Source organism: Gymnoscopelus braueri (assembly GCF_963280865.1).
Source record: "Gymnoscopelus braueri genome assembly, chromosome: 2".
Lineage (NCBI taxonomy): Eukaryota > Metazoa > Chordata > Actinopteri > Myctophiformes > Myctophidae > Gymnoscopelus > Gymnoscopelus braueri.
Genome location: NC_137604.1, coordinates 44,143,024 through 44,164,051, shown reverse-complemented (window position 1 = coordinate 44,164,051; position 21,028 = coordinate 44,143,024). Strand labels below are relative to the sequence as shown.

General features: G+C 40.9%; 2 protein-coding genes across 2 annotated transcripts; one reads left to right on the top strand and one right to left on the bottom strand.

The window, feature by feature from the left end:
- Positions 1–67: 67 nt before the first annotated feature.
- Positions 68–4,418, top strand: LOC308095708 (uncharacterized protein; the record flags this gene model as incomplete). Its single annotated transcript, XM_080442747.1, has 5 exons — positions 68–72; positions 575–695; positions 2,217–2,366; positions 3,242–3,388; positions 4,098–4,418. The coding sequence occupies 5 exons, from the start codon at positions 68–70 to the stop codon at positions 4,131–4,133; spliced, it is 459 nt and encodes a 152-aa protein (XP_080298873.1). The 3' UTR covers positions 4,134–4,418.
- Positions 4,419–5,194: 776 nt separating this feature from the next.
- Positions 5,195–20,649, bottom strand: LOC308095697 (G2/mitotic-specific cyclin-B2-like; the record flags this gene model as incomplete). Its single annotated transcript, XM_080442739.1, has 9 exons — positions 5,195–5,305; positions 16,105–16,215; positions 16,363–16,503; positions 16,999–17,244; positions 17,347–17,505; positions 17,750–17,950; positions 18,837–18,977; positions 19,160–19,276; positions 20,563–20,649. The coding sequence occupies 9 exons, from the start codon at positions 20,647–20,649 to the stop codon at positions 5,195–5,197; spliced, it is 1,314 nt and encodes a 437-aa protein (XP_080298865.1).
- Positions 20,650–21,028: the final 379 nt, after the last annotated feature.

Below are 21,028 nucleotides of genomic sequence, written 5' to 3'. Positions count from 1 at the left end.
AAGGTGCACGCGTTTGCGTGTGGGAAAATAGCCGATCTACAAGCTCACAAAGTGCCATGTCAGAGTCATGTCGTGAGCTTGTAGATCAGCAACTTTCCCGCACACAGCGAAACTGTGGCATTTTAGAGGTTTTAACTTTATTTAACAATGTTATACACACAATACAGTAGGTTTAAACTTCAAAAATAAAATATAAACAAAAATGTATGTTATATTAAATTTACCTATATATTGTGTTTGCGAACAAACGAGGTTTTGTCAACTTTATGATTAAAAAATATATAATTGAACATATAAATTATATAATGATAGATGCGGCCTCAACTCTCGCGGGGGAAACGTTTCACATCTCGCGAGGTTTGGTTTGTAAACAAAGTCACCACGCTGTTCCCTGACTCACAGACACACCCACAGCAAGCAGCCTACACTAACTTTAGTGTCTTTAGTCAAGTTTGTGGACTCGTGATTTTTGTGGAGACAAAACTTTACATCGTTTTCCTTTCGAGAATAAAGAGTTGTGGAAGTTATGGTTGATTACAGACGCAAGGCAAGCGTACCAAACTTATGTGTGCAGTGGTCATTTTCTGAAGACAGACTACAAGTATCTTCCAAAGAGACGACTGTTGAAAAGTACAGCCGTACCGTCAGTTTTTCCAGACAGAGAGCACGTTACTTCTGGATCAACAGCTTCTCAGGTAAGACATGCTAATATTTAGCCCTGAAACATGACAGTCATGACGAAACTTCAACCTGGTTTTTGCTCCTTCTCCGTTTACGGCCCGGCCCGTACATCTACATAAACGTTCAGATTTCAAATATAAAGTGCTTACCTCATTGCCATGAATGTTTCAATTCACTTCGGGTGGGTATAAGTACCCGTATCTTCCGTATTGTTCAATAAGAAACATGTTAATCCGATCGGTGGCCATTTTCTCATAGAGTTATAATGTATCAGACTGCAATACACCTTCCAACCGATAGGGTCGCGCAGTTGAAAGCATATGAAAAGAATGGCCACCGATCGGATTCAAATGCTTTTTATTGAACAATACGGAAGATGCGAGTACTTTTGAGGGCCGGAGTAGTATTGTAACATCCGTGGCCATGAGGTAAGCACTTTATATTTGAAATCTTAACGTTTATGTAGATGTACGGGCTGTAAATGGAGAACGTGCAAACACCAGGTTGAAATTCAGCCATGACGCTCGTGACGGACAAGCGTCGTGTGATCCATGGCTAGCTAACATGCTAATAGTATATAGTTTGTAGTAAATAAATTAACCGTAGTTCCAGTTGACATTTGTCATTATATTGTACTCAGATATGTTCTTTGTTCATTTGAGCTGGTTCAAGGAGTAGGACCAAGGCTAAAGTTAAATAAGGGGTGGATGTGTATGTTTGGAAAGCATCCCATTCAAAAACAGAATTTTGTATAGTATATCATGTGGAACCCACTGCATTACAGTACAGTTGGTTAACCCACCCTCTGTTCATAGCAGGACGTTGCCAGTCCACAGTCCATTCTCCATTCTCCTACCAACTCCACAGGACTGTTGGATTTGTGTATTTTATGTACTTTTATCTAGCTAACTTCATATACTTGGCTAGATTTGTAAACTGGTTCCTTTTGATTGATTGATTACATATTTTATTAAGCAAAAATGTAAACAGCACAATTACATTTATAATACTTTGCCTAAAAGGTCTGTCCAAAAAAGTCCTTGCTGTCTTGTTTCCATTGGGGTCCTTGGTGTTCAATTCATAGGCATTTATAGTAGCAACAAAACAGTTCAAATATCAACACAAAAATACAGAAAAAATAACACTATATGTACAAACAAATGCAGAGAAAAAAAATAACCTGAGGAACATCCTAGAAGAAGATATTTTGAAAAGCAGATAGCTAGCTAGATAATATGTTTGGGTGGGGGAAGCCAAAGGAGCCTATAGCCTGATAAGTTGAATACTAGTTGTTTTTCTGTTTTTGTTTTTTTCACAGCAGGCATAAATTACTGAGGAAATTCCTGAACCACAAACACTTTTTAGCATATACAGTCATTCTTCATCCATAGTGTTTCATACTGGATTCATAGTTGAATGTGTCTTATAGTGTGATTGTGTATTATAACATGATGATATTGCAGTAAAACACAACCTAATAGTGTTTGTTTGCTAATTCGATACATTTTCTTGTTATCTTGTTTATTTCATTACAGTCAATATCTGAAGAATTCCCATCCTGTATTCCAAATCTTGAGCTGTACAGTCCAGTGCTCAGAAAGGCCTCTTCTACACAGGCACGACCACACAGATCTGGCTCATACTACGGCGTTACGCCAGTTCGTCTCTTCAACTCTTGGCATCAGGTATCCAGACAATATGTAGTATGTGTACCGGTATGTAGCTATAATTTTCACTCCAGCGGTGGTTCTCGTTTTCATGTTGAGGACTACCATATATCTGACTGCAAACTCCCATCTGAAAACATTTTTTGCCAGGGACCCTATACAAGATTTGTTAAATAAATATTCCTTATTTGTCAAATGTTTTCAAGATATTTTTGAAAAAGGCCGTCCTACAAGTGAGCTTGTTCATCTGCTATTTTCAAACAGCCAACCATATAGTTAAAGTGGTTAAACAGATTTGTATATATTAAAGGTTCGATGACATTCATTTTCACATTTTTTTTTTAAAATGTTTTTTTGGGGGTTTTATGACCTCAATTACACCCAAAAAATTTGAACATTCAGTGGATTTTCTGTGGTCTGGGGTTTTCTGAATAATTAGGCTGAAAAGTAATCTGAGCTTGGCCCTTCGACAGTGAGGTCACAGTCGATTAATCCCGCCCACTCTCCTCCTCGCCCCTCCCCTTCCCTATCCTTTCCTTTGGGGGGGGCGGAGCAGAGGCGATGATTGACAGGCAAAATCCCTCACCAGCGACACCCGCAGGCAAAGATTTATTTTTTCATTGCAGTTGAAAAGGCTTTAGAAATGTGAGACAAAAACACCTACAGTGAATCACTGGAGTGGAATTTTCAGTTAAAACTTTTTGTACACGTTTGAAGGACCAGGACAAAGACTCTGAATGTGGTGTAAACATGAATGTCATGATACCTTTAAACAATTTCACCACCCTGGAACACCCTCAAAGACCCCTGGGGGTCCCCAGACCCCACTTTGAGAACCATTGCAATACAGTACAGTTTGTCCTAATATATAACACATCCTCTGTCTATTTCAGGAAATCCCTGGTTCTGAAAACACACATGTTCCTACTTTGGCCTCGATTATGAGTCCTGCAGAAAAATACATTCCTTCATCAATGGCACGTCCATGTCAATCCATATCTGGGACATACTACGGTGTCAGCAAAGCTCACCAAGAGAAGGTATTTTTTAATTATATGCTGGCAATATAGATGCACTCCATTTTATTTTAAATGTCTCTTTTATTGAAGTATATCTCCATATGATGTGTTCTAAGATGTATGTATACATCAACTAGCCTGGAGATGTCCACAAATGAAAGGGAGGTTGAGGGGCCACATGTTAGATCATGTTGTATGTATTATACTGAATTTGCTAAGTTGAATAGTTTACTGGACATATCTAATGGTGTATATACCGCCGTATATACCGTTACTGTCAACATTGATTTTCTTTTGTAAACAGGATGGTTTACCATAGTCAACACCAGCTGTCATAAATATCAAAAGATCAACCCGTCCATATAGGCCTCTGTGTCCACCAAAATCTCTAGCCTCTCCTGGCCTTGCTTCACTAGACACACGTTTTAGTTCAATGGACTTGGCTCATGATAGTACAGCATCCTCATCAAGCAGCCAAGCTGGTAGTGAGGCTAGTTCTGCACACAGACTGCCTGTGTGAACTTCACCCGTCCAGAGAGAGCGACAGCAGATCCAGGAAGTGCTCAGAGCAAGAAGAGTGTCAGGAGGCTTTAAACATTCAGATGATGATAATGATGGTAATCATAACAGAAAACACGATGATGATAGTGATATGTTTCTGAAGTGGTGAAGGTGGTTTCATGACTTCTCTTTTCCTCTTTTCTCCCCTCTTCCTTTCCTCTCCCCACAGATCCTTTACTCCACATCTGTGCAGCTCAGCCTGTAGGAGCTTCAGGACAGAGGAGGAGACGAGGGAGGTGTACGAACATCTGACACCGGCGTTTGAGGAGCATAATAGGCTCTATGCACAGCAGCCATATTAGAAAGATTTTGGGCCTCTTCCTTACTTCACAGGTGTTACCAATGACACTAATGAAGGCTCTGTTCCATTTACTGTAGTGTAGCACAGTGGTTCTCAAACGTTTTAATTCCAAGGCCTCCATAACTCTGTGTACAAATGGAACCAAATCCATTTGTACACTCTCAGAGTTACACACCCGTAAGGGGTCCATTTGGAACCCCCCCAAGGAACCCACTGGTGCAGCAGAGTGTTTCTAGTGAGCCAACATGCACAATACCAGCACCCTGACTCTGTTTGACCAGAATGTAACAGAGCCTTCATTAGTATCATTGGTAAGACCTGTGAAGGAAGGAAGAAAGAGGCCCAATTTCTTTACAATATGGCTGCTGTGCGTAGAGCCTATTAAGAGCTATGATAAAAGCTGCCGACATCTCTCTTGGCCAGAAAACAAACTTCCAAATGCCTTCGTTTGCCAAAACTGCACCTGGAACTTTCCCCTGGTTGACGACGACTACATTCTTAGTGATGTGATGCATATATTGGCTTCAGGTGGGCCTCCGCCTCGCCTCGTCATATTAGACCTCCAATTCAAGAGTCAGACCAACAATTCTCATGGTTCAAACTGATCATTTTATTATACTAATGGATATTTACATAATTTATAGATGGATATGAGACCTTTGCTAGTTTGCTTTTTACATAATACACATACTTGATGGCTCACAACATTAACAGAATTGATGTTACATGATTTGTTTTTGTACAAACAACAAATATTCACATGACAAGTAGACAGACAAACAGTAGACAACCCTTTGTCATAGGCTGTGTACAAGGTCCCAACACAACACGTGAGCTTGTAGATTGGCCATTTTCTGTCGAGTCACACGCATCCTTTCATTTTGAGCAGGCTCAATCGTCACCCCATCTGGAAAAAAAAAGATAATGTAGCTGAAAGGCAACAAGTCTGCATGCCTGATTCAACCTCAGGTGTTGTCAAGCAGGGGAGCAGACAGGCTCTTCACAGTAGATGACTGCAGCTCAGAAAGGCGAGTGACATTCATCAGCTTGCTCCCCGAGTACTTCATCTTGACGGCCTCGTGGAGAGGGAAAACTAGCATTAGTATTTGCGAACGCAGCGGAAGGAGGCGCGCAAGTGGAGCTTACTATGACACCGTGCTCGGCTTGTGTGTCTCTCTGCGTCTCTGTGTGCAGTATTGTGTGCACTGCCTGTGTGCAGCCAAGTAAATGTCCCATATAGATGTACCATACATCAAATGAAAGGTCTTTGAAAACTGAACACACCTGTCAAGGTTGCGTTTAAGCCCGCCCCTTCCCCCGGAAGCCACGCCCCGGAGAAGGCTCCAAAAACTCCCCATTGAAACCCCATGTTAAATGAAAAGTGCCCGAATCGCTCCGAAACTTTTTCTACGAGGGGGTCTACGAACAAATACTTTGGTCTCGGATTTTGGCTCCGCCCCCCGGAAGTGGGTGAAACGGGCACTTCAAACACTTTGTTGAATTGTTCAAAAACATTCAAAGTTTTTTCTTTGTGAATTTGTATTTTTCTAAGATGCTCCTTTTTTTGTATTTCTTATATATTTTTTTATTGGTTACTTTTTTTTAAATAATTATTTTTCATAATTTTTTTTGGGGCGTTTGCTTCCCGCATTCGCGCGTCTTACTTGTAATCTAAACATCCCTATATCTCACTCCATTATATTATGCTACATTATACTAACCCTAGTGGAGAGGGAACATTTAGATTACGGTAGTATTCAGTATTCATCTATGCAAACATCCCTATCTTACTCCCTTATACTATTCTACAATTTAGGCATTTAGCAGACTATCCAGAGCAACTTACAGTAAGCAATTAAGCCTAAATCCTAGAGGAGAGGGAATCTTAGCATTAGTATTCATCTATTCAAACATCCACATCTTACTGCATCAACTTCCAAATGCCTTCGTTTGCCTACTCACCTGGAACTTTGTTTTCCCCTTGTTGACAACGACATTCTTAGCGATGTGCTTCATTATCGGCTTCAGGTGATCCTCGTCACACGTGGTGTAATGCTGCTCTGTAGGAGTCTGCACCACATCATATGTGGAACTTCGTTTTCCCCTCGTTGACAACGACATTCTTAGCGATGTGCTTCATTATCGGCTTCAGGTGATCCTCGTCACACGTGGTGTAATGCTGCTCTGTAGGAGTCTGCACAACATCATATGTGGAACTTTGTTTTCCCCTCGTTGACAACGACATTCTTAGCGATGTGCTTCATTATCGGCTTCAGGTGATCCTCATCATATGTGGTGCAATACTGCTCTGTGGAGAAAAACACCAACTGTTATTCGCGTAAAAAATATACGCACTCCCCCTGCTTTCCCCTTACCAGAGTCAGATGCAGCCTGCTAGCTCCACCGCTAAGCTGGGTGTGCTTATCCATGTTTAGCATGCATACTCCAAAAAATATATTGTATCATTCACGCAGCCATGAAGAGTGTGATGAAGGCAATGGATTTTTCCTTTGCTAGTTTGCTATGACAAGCAGTGAACAGCCAGGCTCTTCACGATAGAGGACTGCAGCTCAGAAAGTTGAGTGACATTCATCAGCTTGCTCTCAGAGAACTTCGTCTTGACGGCCTAGTGGAGAGGGAAAATTAGTATTAATCTATTTAGACATCGCTATCTCACAGTCAGACCAACAATTCTCATGGTTCAAACTGATCATTTTATTATATTAATGGTATTTACATAATTCATAGATATTTACATGGATATATACAAACATATTTACACATACTTGATGATGGACACAACTTTTCTTTAAAAACACTTCTTTTTTTACACACACGCACACAATCACAATCTCGTACATACATACACAACAGTCAACAGCATTACTGAATAGTACGTTAGGAAAGAAGAAAGCAATAACAATAACTAATATATGCATATATACACACACGTAAATACCTATACTGTATATGCACAGACAAAAAAAAAAGTTATGCCTTTTGTTATTGTTCATTTATGAACACAGGCAACTCAGAGTGATAGAAGTCAACTGACTAGTCGTTGACTAAGTTAAGCCAAGCAAAACGCTCTGTGTCAACAAACTATAATAGGACACAATAGAATACCTGGAGCTAAATAAAGACTCATTACAACATAATGCCATAAGACCCACGGCAGCAATGACACAATCATGCAGAAGAAACTGACCACAGCAGGGGAGCAGCCAGGCTCTTCACTATGGAGGACTGCAGCTCAGAGAGTTGAGTGACATTCGTCAGTTTGCTCTCGGAGAACTTTGTCTTGACGGCCTAGTGGAGAGGGAAAACTAGCATTAGTATTAATCCATTTAAACATCCCCATCCCATCTCACTAACCCTAGTGGAGAGGGAACATTTATATTAGTATTCACTATTCATCTATGCAAACATCCCTATCTTACTCTATGCTACAATTTAGGCATTTAGCAGACGCTCTTTATCCAGACAACTTACGATCAAAGGCGACTCACGTCTCATTCATGTTTGACGTTTGTCCATCCTTTCCTTAACTGTCTTTTGAACTTGACTGTCCGTGCCCTGTATCAAACAAACATTTTCCTTATGCTGATGCCATCCTCGCTCCTCCACCACCATGGCAGTTTTATTGTACTGCTGCTTTCTGCTAACCTGACTGTCAAATGGAAGAAGTTTGCGACACACATCAAATGCAAATGAGATTTCCGGTGGGAGGGGGGTTTACCAGGCTAGCTTTCTGCAGCCCCATACTGGGCTTCAGCTCCACAGGTGAACTTGATTACATTCCAATCAGTGCCAACTGGCCACAACCAGGAGAACTGAACAACAAGCAAACTATTTATTTTACAATTAGTTTACTCACCGCATCCAAGTAACTGAGGAGCGATCAGAGGAACCATAACTGATTTAAATGAGCCTTTTGCAGTTTCACTGTACAAGCCGTTTGTACTTAGACATGCATGGCTTAATCTTTGAGACAAGCATATGCTACTCAGAGACCTGACGTTTGGGCAGGTAACCCCTTAAAAATAAAAGTTTAGGAAACCCCACTACGGGTTTGTACACTCTCAGTACAACAGGCCAAGGCCCTGGATGGCGTCTACACGTCACAAGAATGCTACAGATGAGCCCTGATGTACCATGGATGGACGACATCAGAAATGTGGACCTCTACAGAGGCCTCCCGAGAGTCGCGGACAAGGTCAGGGAGAGAAGGATGACGCTGGCCGGGCACTGTGCCGGGCACCTGAAACTGATGAACAACAAACTGACACAAGGCACCGCTAGGAGGGGAGAGAGGCGCACCACCCATGTAGACGCACGCTCCTGATGGGGGATTGGAAGTTGTGGAGAGCACCAAGTACGTTTTTCTCAGTCTGCACTGTAGCATTGCATATCATCGCCGTCGGGTAGAAACCTTCCATTTCCATATTTCAACTTTTTATAGAAATGAATGCCCTACGTCAGGGGTCGGCAGCCTTTATGACATGAAGTGCCATAAAGTAGATAGTCATATCAACATTAAGTTTAATTATGAAACCACATAAATATTACAGACTGATTTTGATTGTCCAAAGGATGTAATGATCATTAGACTCAGAGCAATAACCCCACCTATCTCTCTGACTCCCTCCCCAGTCAGTTAGGAGTTTAAATGAATGTAGAATTATGTGCAGGATGTCATTTGCGTTTTTTGGGAATCATTAATTTTAAAAGAAAAAAACTCTCACATCCCAGTGTGCCAGTGATCACCCTCCCCTGTGCCAATGCAGATGTAATATAAATAAGATAGAATAAAGGTGGCAATAGTCCAGGTACAAAAAGACATGGTAAAAGTTGTTTAGCAGCAGTGAGCATGCAGAATATTGGGGGGGGGGGGTACTTATCTATACACACACACTCATACAGTATATTGCTGCTGTCGGGCAGAAACCTTATATCTCCATGTTTCATCTTTTAGTTTTTTCGTAAATGAATGCCCTATACTTCATCATACAAGAGTGTCACACAAAGGTAGTGAAAATAGCAGATCAAACTTGTAGATCAGCTATTTTCACTATTTTAAAATGTTGTAATATAATAATAAAAAAGGAACGGTTTTGGACATACAAGGTGTCTACCCGACAGCAACGATATCTAGAAAATGCAATAAAAGGTATACACACAACATATATACGTTTATTTTTCATAGAAGTCTAGAAAGAAAAAACACTATGGGTCTCTAGTATCACAGCTAAGTTAGAACCCATTTGTATAGCTCTCTCATCCTTGCTCTCTCTCACTTACACAGTGTGGGAAGCTGTTGCATTGAAAAGAGAGGCACACCCAAAGCCTGAAGAAATTCAGAGAGAAGGCCCAAACCTGGGCAAAGAAGATGAAAGATGGCAGCAACCAGTCAAACGTGGTGGATCTCAGTGTGATACAGGTACGGTAATAAACATTTTGTCTTTCTATTTTTGCCAGCCATTGCTAGTTCCAGTTAGCACAACAATCGGCTTCCCGACCATTTTCAAATATCTACCAGGTTAGATATTCGGCTATGTCCCCGACTGGACATGAGACAGTATCATACAGTATGAAAGGGTCTTAAGGGCCTTTTCACATATAGACCCAGCAGTCTTTACTTTTCTAATCCATTACACTTATAAATAATATTGCACAGCGCAGTGGGGGGTGAAACACCAGTTTTGTTGTAGACTACGAATGTTTTTGTCTTGTTTAGGGACTTGGGTTCATTGACTATGATGTTGTTTTTGTTTAGTAGCCGGAGCTTGCTCTGGACCAGAGCTACATGATAGCCTGCTTCGCCAGAGTTAGTTTGTCTGTTTGTTATTATTTGGCCATGTTCACCCTGACGTTAAATGTCGCTGATGTTTTGAAGACCAGTGTGGGTTCGAAACGTCCACCTCAACTAAATGAATAGCTGGGAGCTCTAATAAGATCTTCAGACTTCCTTTCTCTTCAGTGCTATCAGATGGACCCATAGCAAAGGGCATCCAATCATTACAAGACACGTTCAAACTGATGTTATAAATGAGAAATGGAACAATGTAGCACCTGCACAGCCTATGTCTTGTCTTAATGTTACTGAGACTGTTTGGATGGGCTGCAAAGATTAAAACAGATCTTTTGGTAGCTCACAATGAGCTACCAAACAATGAGCGAAAGCATGTTGAAACAGTAGAGTTTTTAGCTGATTCTTAAAAATAACCACAGAAGCTGCAGCTCTCAGGCCACGAGGAAGGGCATTCCACGGTCTAGGCGCTACAGACTGAAAAGCTCTTTCACCTTTGGTGATTAACCAGGTACGAGGAATGACCAATAGACCCTGGTCTGCTGACCTCAGGGACCTGCTGGGCACATATGGTTCAAGCAAGTCAGTTAAATATTCAGGTGCCTGGCCATGCAGAGCTCTAAAAGTGAGCACCAGGACCTTGAACTGAACTCTATGAACTTAACAGCCTTATGTCTGGTAGAAAAATATAGTAATGAATAGTTGTTTAATGATTTGCCAAAATATGTCTTAACTGTTAAACTTTTTGCCATCTGAACTTTATTAAAAACTGGGACATACTGTACGTGATTGACTCTAAATCTGAGTAGTAGGCCTCACTGTGAACATTTTTGCTATTGATAAATTGGTCTTGAACCTCATTGAAAGTGGTATTAAAACCGACTTGCAGAGACCCTGCACTAAAGGTTACATTTGTGCACTCGGATATCAAATGAACAGGGTAGACATGTATCTGGACTGGACTAATGTTTGTTTATTTACGTATGACCGTGTTGTTGGCCGATATTGGAAGTGATGCATACAGCATGTTGGTCTGCTTTTTTCAGTGAGCGACACCAGCTTAAGACAGAATATCAGGCTTGATATTAAACTGAAATAGCCGTTCATTAGCCTTTGTAACCCTGCCATGAAAATGTTTCTAAGTTTGCTTATATGCTTTTCATTGTTTAAGATGGTGAAAATGAAGGCCCCTCTTGTTGTGGGGGGAGCCAAAAAAAGGCAATAGTGGCAATTGGGGCGCAGACATGATCTGCCCCTTCCAACTCCCCAAAGAGGCAGAAGTGGTCCTAGAAAGGATCCTGTGCCTCTTGGAAGGCTTCTTGCAAGGTAGGTTAGAGCACAATATCTATATTCATGACATTGATCCTGTATTCTGTCCAGATTCAAATGTCAAATATTTAAATAATGGTTAACAATATTCTGTTTAATTTCCAGGTCGATTTCCAGGTGAATTCCTCCACCCCCCACACAGACTACCTGGACCTCTTTAAAGATGAGGGTTATGTTTCTATGGAAAGACCCAACCGCAGAGAACCCATCCAGCCAGGGAGGATCCTCCCCCCCAAAGTCTGTGCCCATCTCCTTTCAATGAACTGCAATCTGAAGATACTGTATATAGCACAAGAACTGATGTCAGTCATCACATTTGGGCATATCGACACACACAAAGTATTTATTTTGAGTCGACAAGTGCTGCTTTGGAGGCGGTTTGTTCAAAACCAGATCACTGGTATGACTCTGAACCTTACTTTCCTTAACCATGTTTGGCTTGTGAGTTTGAGGCCATTGATGTGCTATTAAAGATCAATTACACTTTGGTAGTGTGTGGGTTGTGTATTTTACGTCTTATGTGGAACACAGATGAAAACTAAACAAGCTAAGACATGGTGGAGGAAATAAAAAAATTTAGGAGTGCCAGTAAATAATGGAGAGATGTGGTCTATTTAACCCCATAAAACAACATCTTAAACCGAATATTTAAGAACATAACTTCTAATGGCAGCTCAGGCGTTCAGTTTGGCATTTGTATTATTTTATATATTTGACACATTTGGCACCTAAATACAAACACATGCACACATTTAGCAAATTGCCTGAGACGGAGGGAAAGAGACACTAGACAGATACACAGGAAGGAACACACTTTTCTACAATTCAGTCATAAGTCTACAATCATCACAAGTCACAACTAAGAGATGTCCTTCAGGTTCCAGTGGAGTGGAGATTGAAGCTTTTTGCAGAACAACATGGGCAAAGATTCCATGTCCTGGACCTGGAACAGGGCTCAAGAGTCAAGTTGTCCTACACCTACAATCTACATGTTGTAATCACATTAGGTAGCAAGGTTATTAAGAGTTGATAGATTTATCAGTGACAATAATGTTTTGTCTGCAAGTGTTGCTTTGGAGGCTCTTTGTTCAAAACCAGATTGCTGATATGACTCTGAACCATGTTTGGCTTAAGTGAGTTTGTCTGATGGTGTGAACTTTTACAAACAATAACTTAACATGTCAAAGAGGAGATCCGAGCACTCAAAAAAGTGGAAAGGATATGGAGTTAAAATGCCAACATGTTTCGACCAGTTACGGTCTTCAACAGGGCGAGAACTGAAGACCATAAATGGTCTCAACTTTTTTGAGTGCTCGGAACTCCTCTTATTTTTAAGCCTGCATTCCTCCTGATCCTAGAAGCACCTTCAGCATGCTTTTTTAGACATTTTATCTCCTTTGTGCACACGGTTGGATTCTGTGTTTTTTCTCAACTTAACATGTCACTTAATGAATCTAAATAATATTGAGGCAATTTATGTACTCTGTATCTATTTGCAGTGGAAGTTGTACCAGGGCGCCATTGCAGCAGTAACATTTAGTGACCCCTTTATGATGGAATTTACCAGTGATACATTTTACCACAGAACAGTTAGTTGTGTTTAGTACCCTAACCCCATGTCATCACCAGCTGCTAAATGTTTCCCTCATACTTACAGCATACAGCATACAGATTCTAGACCCACGCAAGATGAAGAATAGAATCTTTTGAATAGAGGAGTCATCATTGTACAGATCAAAATTTGCAGTGAAAAGCAAGCGTCAAAATTGATGATTTCTGTTCAGGATTTGTTGAAGGAATGTTCAGGAGATATGAAAAAATTATCTACTGATGATGATGTCACCTCTGATTATTCAAAAGAAAACACTATTTCTGATCATTAAGTGAGATTTGAAGACCAGGAATTGGATAAAAATATTAAGCTTTTAACTAACATCAACATGTACAGTAGCACTGATTTCTGCACTGTTTGTTATGATAATAGTGCAGCAATAGTTCTTGTAACACCAAGGAGGTGTATTTTGGACACCAGGTGGCAGTGTACTACCACTACACATGGGGTTGCCCACGTAAGAAAATGTTTACATTTAGGAATGGGTTTGGTGTTGCAAAGATAAAGGAACTGTATTGATTCCAAGACACTGAATGTGGTCATTAAGACAGTGAACTAAATTCCCCTGAGGAGCAGTCTGGTGTCTTGCCTTCAAACTTTGCACTTAAACCTTTTTCCATTTCGAGGACCTCCAGTTTGATATGCACTAGGCCACAGACCCCCATTGATACAATTTGTTATCTCTGGGACCCAGTCTATACTTTCCATTTATGCATTTGGTAAGGGTTCATTTATTGGACCCCTGATGGGCTCAGAACCCAACGTTGAGAACCAGTGTAGCCTACTACTATACAGCACGGTGGTATAGACAGTATAACACATATATGGTTCCCCACTGTGTCTATTCCACAGCTTTTCACACTTTTTGTGCACAACACCAACAGACAAGTCAAAGTCTCAAGGCACACCTGTATTCATAGCGAAAATAGCCGATCTACATGCTCAGTATGGCACAATATGAGCTTTTTTTTTGTCTGGGAAAACATATATAGCTTATAGAGCATATAAAGAAATGCCTTAATAAGGACGCCAGGTTGAAAGTGGTTAAAATATTCTTAGTGGGTATATAATTTGCCTCTGTATTGGGAAATGAGTTTGCACAAAATACTTATGTATATTAAAAAATTGTATAGTTGTATTTGAAATACTGCGTGTCTGTCAAACAATCCCAAGGCACACCAATAGAAACCACTTGTCTATTCAGTTATTTCTTAGACAAATGAAAAAGTACATAGTAAACCGGGTGGAGGTTTCATGGGCGTGAGAATTACACCTAGTGCCATGACTTTCTTTTAATTCAACATAAACATTACGTTACTACTGAAAGGAGAATAGAAGTCAACAATTCTCATGGTTCAAACTGATCATTTTATTATATTAATGATATTTACATAATTCATAGATATTTACATGGATATATACAAACATATTCACACACACACACACACACACACACACACACACCTTAATCCCTGGCTCCTAAACATACTGTACATACACAACAGTCAACAGCATTACTGAATCCCTTGCAAGGAAAGCCCGTAGACATGACTGGCATATCCTGCACAACACCACCACAACAGTGTTGCCTCTAGATAGGCTCAAGTCCCGCCACCCGTACAGCAAGGCGGTACAAGAGCTGCTCAGGTCCATCCCTGAGGACCTGTCTACAGAGGCATGGCTGGCGGCAGCCTGGAAGCAGGAGTGGGAGTTGGCCGGGCCCACATGCATCCACCGTTACATCCAGGACCCGGGAGGCGGCATTAAAGGAGAGGAACTGCCACACCGGCAATGGACCCTGCTGAACCGCCTGCGAACCGGGGTCGGATGCTTCAAAACATCCATGAGGAAGTGGGGCCTGGCGGACGGAGCAGCATGCGAGTGTGGGGAGCCGGAGCAGACCGCTGAGCACATAATCACAGTCTGTCCCCTGTATAAACCACCCTCGGAGGCCGGCCTCTTCGATGTGGGACCTGAGACGAGGGCGTGGCTGTACACTACTGAACTGGAAATCTGATGATGACACACGAAAGAAGAAGAAGACGAAGCATTAGTGTCAAAGACTGTTAGCTAAATTCTAGAATGAAAAAAAAAGGAAAGAAAGCAATAATAATAACTAATATGCATATATACATATACACACACACATGTAAATACCTATATACGCACCACAGACACAAAATAAATAAATAATAAAACTGTTAGAGATTATTGATTTATATACATGCCTTTTGTTATTGTTCATTTATGAACACAGGCAACTCAGAGTGATAGAAGTCCACTGACTAGTCGTTGACTAAGTTAAGCCAAGCAGAACGCTCTCTGTGTCAACAAACTATAATAGGACACTGACACAATAGATAGAATACCTGGAGCTAAATAGACTCATTACAACATAATGCCATAAGACCCACGGCAGCAATGACACAATCATGCAGAAGAAACTGACCACAGCAGGGGAGCAGCCAAGCTCTTCACTATGGAGGACTGCAGCTCGGAGAGTTCAGTGACATTCAGCAGCTTGCTCTCAGAAAACTTTGTCTTGACAGCCTAGTGGAGAGGGAAAACTAGCATTAGTATTAATCTATTTAAACATCCCCATCTCACTCCATTATATTATACTACATTATACTAACCCTAACCCTAGTGGAGAGGGAACATTTATATTAGTACTTCACTATTCATCTATGCAAACATCCCTATTATTCCTTTATTATAGTATACTCCATTATACTATACTACAATTTACAATTAAGGCATTTAGCAGACGCTCTTTATCCAGAGCAACTTACAGTAAGCATTAGCAATTAAGCCAGGTAAACACACTGTACAACACATCACATGCAGAGAGACAGTGTTGTGTCTTAGTAATCTAGGATCATAGGAAAACTAAGAACCTAGCATCAGTCTAAATAATATAGTATCAAAACGTAAATAATCTGTACATTGAAACTATAGGATGCCAGATAAACACATGAACCTAGCATCTGTCTAAATAACATGCTAACCTATATTTATCCTAACGCCAACCCTAGTGGAGAGGGAATCTTAGCATTAGTATTCATCTATTCAAACATCCACATCTTACTCCATCAACTTCCAAATGCCTTTGTTTGCCAACTCACCTGGAACTTTGTTTTCCCCTCATTGACAGCAACGACATTCTTTGCCATGTGCTGCATTATGGGCTTCAGGTGAGCCTCGTCATACCTGGTATAATGCTGCTCTGTAGGAGTCTGCAACACATGAAAAACAATCGTTAGGATCATCATATGTGGTGCAATACTGCTCTGTAGGGGGAAAAAACTAGAATCAAAGACAAAATGTCAAGCTAGTCATCTGTACTAATAAGCCAACATATACATTGATTCTATTGAACTCACCCATGGCAGGCCACCGTGCAGCAGCTGAGCGAGGCACAGTGAAGCAGCCGCAATCTCAGAGGGCCGGTAGTGAACCATGTCGTAGTCAAGGAGTGTCAACTCCATGAGATACATGGCCAGCATGTGTCTCTCCACAGTACACTAGAACAAACACAAACAACACTATTAAAAAGCATGCTTGCATAATAAATTCAAAATACCCTTCTACATGCTTTATTTTAACCACCATTTGACCAGTCACCACCTATGTTCATTTAGACTATGTTCACACCGTCAGGCCAAATCTGATAATTGTCCTAACCAGATTGGAAATCAGAGTTGTTTTATCAAGTCTGAACAGCATAAAACCTCATGGAAATCTAATTTTCTAAATGTGTGTTTCAGTCTGAACACTGAAACTGTGAACGATCATGGCGCTTGTGGGAAATAGACGATCCACAAGCTTACATGTCAAATTGTGACATGTAGATCTGCTATTTTCAACACAAATCCAAACTAACCACTTGCAAATAACAGTGTTGACAGTCAGTCCTAAAGATCAGATTTTGCCTGCAGTCTGGACAAAGTCTTGGTGCAGAGGGTCAAGTCTGATCACTACACCTTGTATGTTAGTGAACCATGTGAACAGTGACTCACGCTTGCAGCCTTGGATGCTCTCCTGAGGAAGTGCAGGGGCAGCGGGAACCCCAGCTCATAGTTGAGGTACCTCAGCATTACACGCTCCATCTGTTTAATCTGAGTGGTTGTGAAGGCGTTGTCTGTGATGTCGGCAAAGTCCTGGATCCCTGGGGCACCTATTTGTCTCATCTCCTCGTACTTTGAGGCCACCAGCAAGGCAGTGACACCAACAAGCTGGAGCTTCTTTGGTGAAACTGACCGAACCTGTAATACATCACAACAGCTCATTAAAAAAAGAAAAGGAAAATAAAATAAAGAAAGACAAGAGCAGATCACATGGCAAACTAATTTGTAAGTTGCCCTTACTTGCAGAAAACGATCCAAGATGGCAACTGTGAGATAGAGTGTCTCCTGCCGCAGCTGGAAACTTAAATGAACCTGGATCAGCCAGTCGATTAGCTTAGCTCGCATGTCTGCCGTTATGTCGTAGCCCTTCAAGAACCCGGGTCGCACAGCCTGCTTTACCTGTACAAACAAAAGACTTCATTACATTGCTGCAAGACGCCAGGTCACATCTAAGCCTGTCACAATTATTACATAATGTTTACATGGCCTAAAAGCCAAATAGAAATTACATTTTTATGTTCCAATGTTCAATTGAAAAACACAATTAAATCGTTAATCGCAATTATTTGTATGACAATGAATCGTCAAGTAAAAAGTGAGTCACATCATGTAGTAAAGAAAACATGCCTCTGGCATCACATACCTCTAGATCCATTAGATATGCATATATGTCTTTGACATATTCAGAACATAGGTGGGACAACTGTGAGTCTCCTGCATCAATGTCCTCTACTGTGAGGAGCGGGTCAGGGAAGGCCTCCTTCATGGAAACATCTGCAGCTTGTTCTGGACCAGTGGAGGGAGACACTTGAGGAGGTGCCTGAACTCTGGCAACTCCAGTCCTCTGAGAAGATGAAAAGAATAAAAAATAAATTCAAAACACATTCTTCTTTGAAGTTAAACTGTAGGTAATGTGTTTCTTGTACATAGTTTAAATCACTGGATCTGAACATCGGGTCCAGAGACCACCAGGGGTCCAAATGGACCCTAACAGGTCTGTAACTCTGAGTGTATATCGTCACTGTCGGGTAGAAACCTTGTATGTCCATAACTGTTACTTTTGAGGAAATGGAAAAAAGAACCTATTCCAATGGATCCAATGGAGTTATTATTTAGTCACAAGCTCTTGTTAATACTTGTCATTGGTTCAATATTTATAAAACCCCACACACACTTAACCCATTTAGACTTGGAAAGCCTATACATTGTTATACCTTTCAATCTGGGAAAGCATCTGTCATTTTAGATGTTGCAATGTACTGTATAGTTTTTTTCAGAAGGTTAGCGTTTAGAGGCCGTTTATAAAATAAATCTGCCTCAGGGCTAAATAGGTTTGGCCATCTTCAAAAATAGCAAATCTACAAGCTCACAACGTGTTGTGACTAGTCGAGTAACTACTTTTGCATGATACGACAACGTAGAGCATTCATTCATTTATATAAAATCATAATGTTGAAATATGGAGATAGAATGTTTCCACCCGACAGCGATGATATGTAATGCTACAGTGCAGATTAGCAAAAACTTACTCGGGATTCCAGGATGGACGCTCTCCACACCTTCCTGTCCCCCGTCAGGAGCTCTGCAGTGTTGTTAGCTCTGCTGTCACGCTGCAGTGTGTCTACATAGGTGGTGCGCCTCTCTCCCCTCCTAGCTGTGCCTTGTGTATGTTTGTGTGCCATCAGTTTCAGGTGCCTGCCACAGTGCCCAGCTACCGTTCTCTCCCTGACCTTGTCTGCGACTCTCGGGAGGCCTCTGCAGAGGTCCACATTTCTGATGTGGCCCACGTTCACCCATGGTACATCAGGGATCCTCTGTAGGATTCTTGTGTAGACACCATCCAGGGCCTTGTCCTGTTGTACTGTCTTGAACTGAGAGTTTACAAAGGGAACCTTACATTAGAGGTATACAAATTAAATGTAAACAACGTAATTGTTTAAATTAACAGTCAGTTTAAATTAACAAAAGGATTTCAGTGTGGGGATCTGAAAAAAAGTATCAAATTGGGGACTGTGAAATTGTAAAGGTTGAGAATAAGGGGTTTAAATATTACCTTGGTGTTAGAAGCCTTGTTGGCAAAGTTGGAAAGGTCTCCAAGAGCAGCTCTCTTTGGAGCATTGTTGGTCTTCCCCATGTATGCAGGGTTCTGCACGTTCATCCACTGTTGAAACTAACATTCAAAAACAGAAACAAAAACAGTTACAAAGAGCAACGTTAAAAATGCACTTGAGGTTTAAAAGATTCACCAAAAACCAATACTGGATCAAATATAACATAAATTAAGCCACATATTAACACCCAAAAGACTCAATCTCAATTCATGTCGCTTGCCGAGCAGAACAGACATTAAAAACAACGTGTTTAGTTAAAAAGCAACGTTCAAACTGCACTTTACGTTTAGAAGTAGTGCTGCACAATTAATCAAAAAAAGATCGTGATCTCGATTCAGACACCTATGCAATCTCGATTTTAAATTATGGCGATTAAAAAAAAAAAAAAAAAAAAAAATTGTGCTTAATATTTTTATATTTACAAGAGAATCGTGTGAGAATCGTGATCTCAATTCTCATGGAGGAAAATCGTGATTCACATTTGAGCAAGAATCGTGCAGCACTATTTAGAAGGTTCAAAACACACTTCACCAACGTTCACAACATTCAAAATTCACTCAACAACCAACGTTTAAAAGCCGTTAAACCAGCAAACATCACCAAACAGCAACCAAAACAGATATTCAAGCTGACAAGTTAACGCGTCCGTTATAAGCTTGGAAGATCAGTTCGGCGAGCGACACCAACACCATAACGTCAACGTTTAGCCTAACGGGAGAATAACAAGCTTAACTCTAGTTTTTTTTCATAATTATTTTACTCACCATAACGCTGAACTCCACCGAAGATAAGATAAAACCGTTCAATTCTGAATTTAGTTAAAAAGCAACGATCGACGAAGGTTCAAAACACTTCACCAACGTTCAAAATATTCAAAATGCTCTCAACAACCAACGTTTTAAAGCCGTTGAACCAGCAAACATGAGCAAACAGCAACCAAAACAGCACGAACACAACCAAATAACGTCAAATAAGCCACAAACACCACAACGCAAAAGACTGAAACTCAATGAACATCGCTTGTCGACCAGCAGAGAACAGATCTTCAAGCTGACAAAGCGTCGGTTATAAGCTTGGAAGATCACACAGTTCGGCGAGCGACACCAACGTTAACGTTTAGTAACGGGAGAATAACAAGCTTAACTCTAGATATTTTTCATAATGACTGTAGGCTACTCACCATAATGCTAAACTCCACCGAAGATACGATAAAACCGTAAGCAACTGTCAATAAACAGTGATGTCTGTCGTCTTCAGTTATCTACCGCAGGCAGTAGCGAGTCAGAAGTCCTCTGTTGTTGAAGCATCAAACACTGACTGAAGCGCTCTCTCAGCTGCTACCTACCTCAACGCCCACAGACCGCACGTGACTCCTCTGATTGGCCGGCTGCCCGCCGAATGCACGCCGCTCATTGGTTGAAGGGATGTACATTGCGTCATTTGAAGGTGCGCGCGTTTGCGTGTGGGAAAATAGCCGATCTACAAGCTCACAAAGCGCCATGTCAGAGTCATGGTGAGCTTGTAGATCAGCAACTTTCCCGCACACAGCGAAACCGTGGCATTTTAGAGGTTTTAACTTTATTTAACAATGTTATACACACAATACAGTAGGTTTAAACTTCAAAAATAAAATATAAACAAAAATGTATGTTATATTAAATTTACCTATATATTGTGTTTGCGAACAAACGAGTTTTTGTCAACTTTATGATTAAAAAATATATAATTAAACATAAATTATATAATGATAGATGCGGCCTCAACTCTCGCGGGGGAAACGTTTCACATCTCGCGAGGTTTGGTTTGTAAAC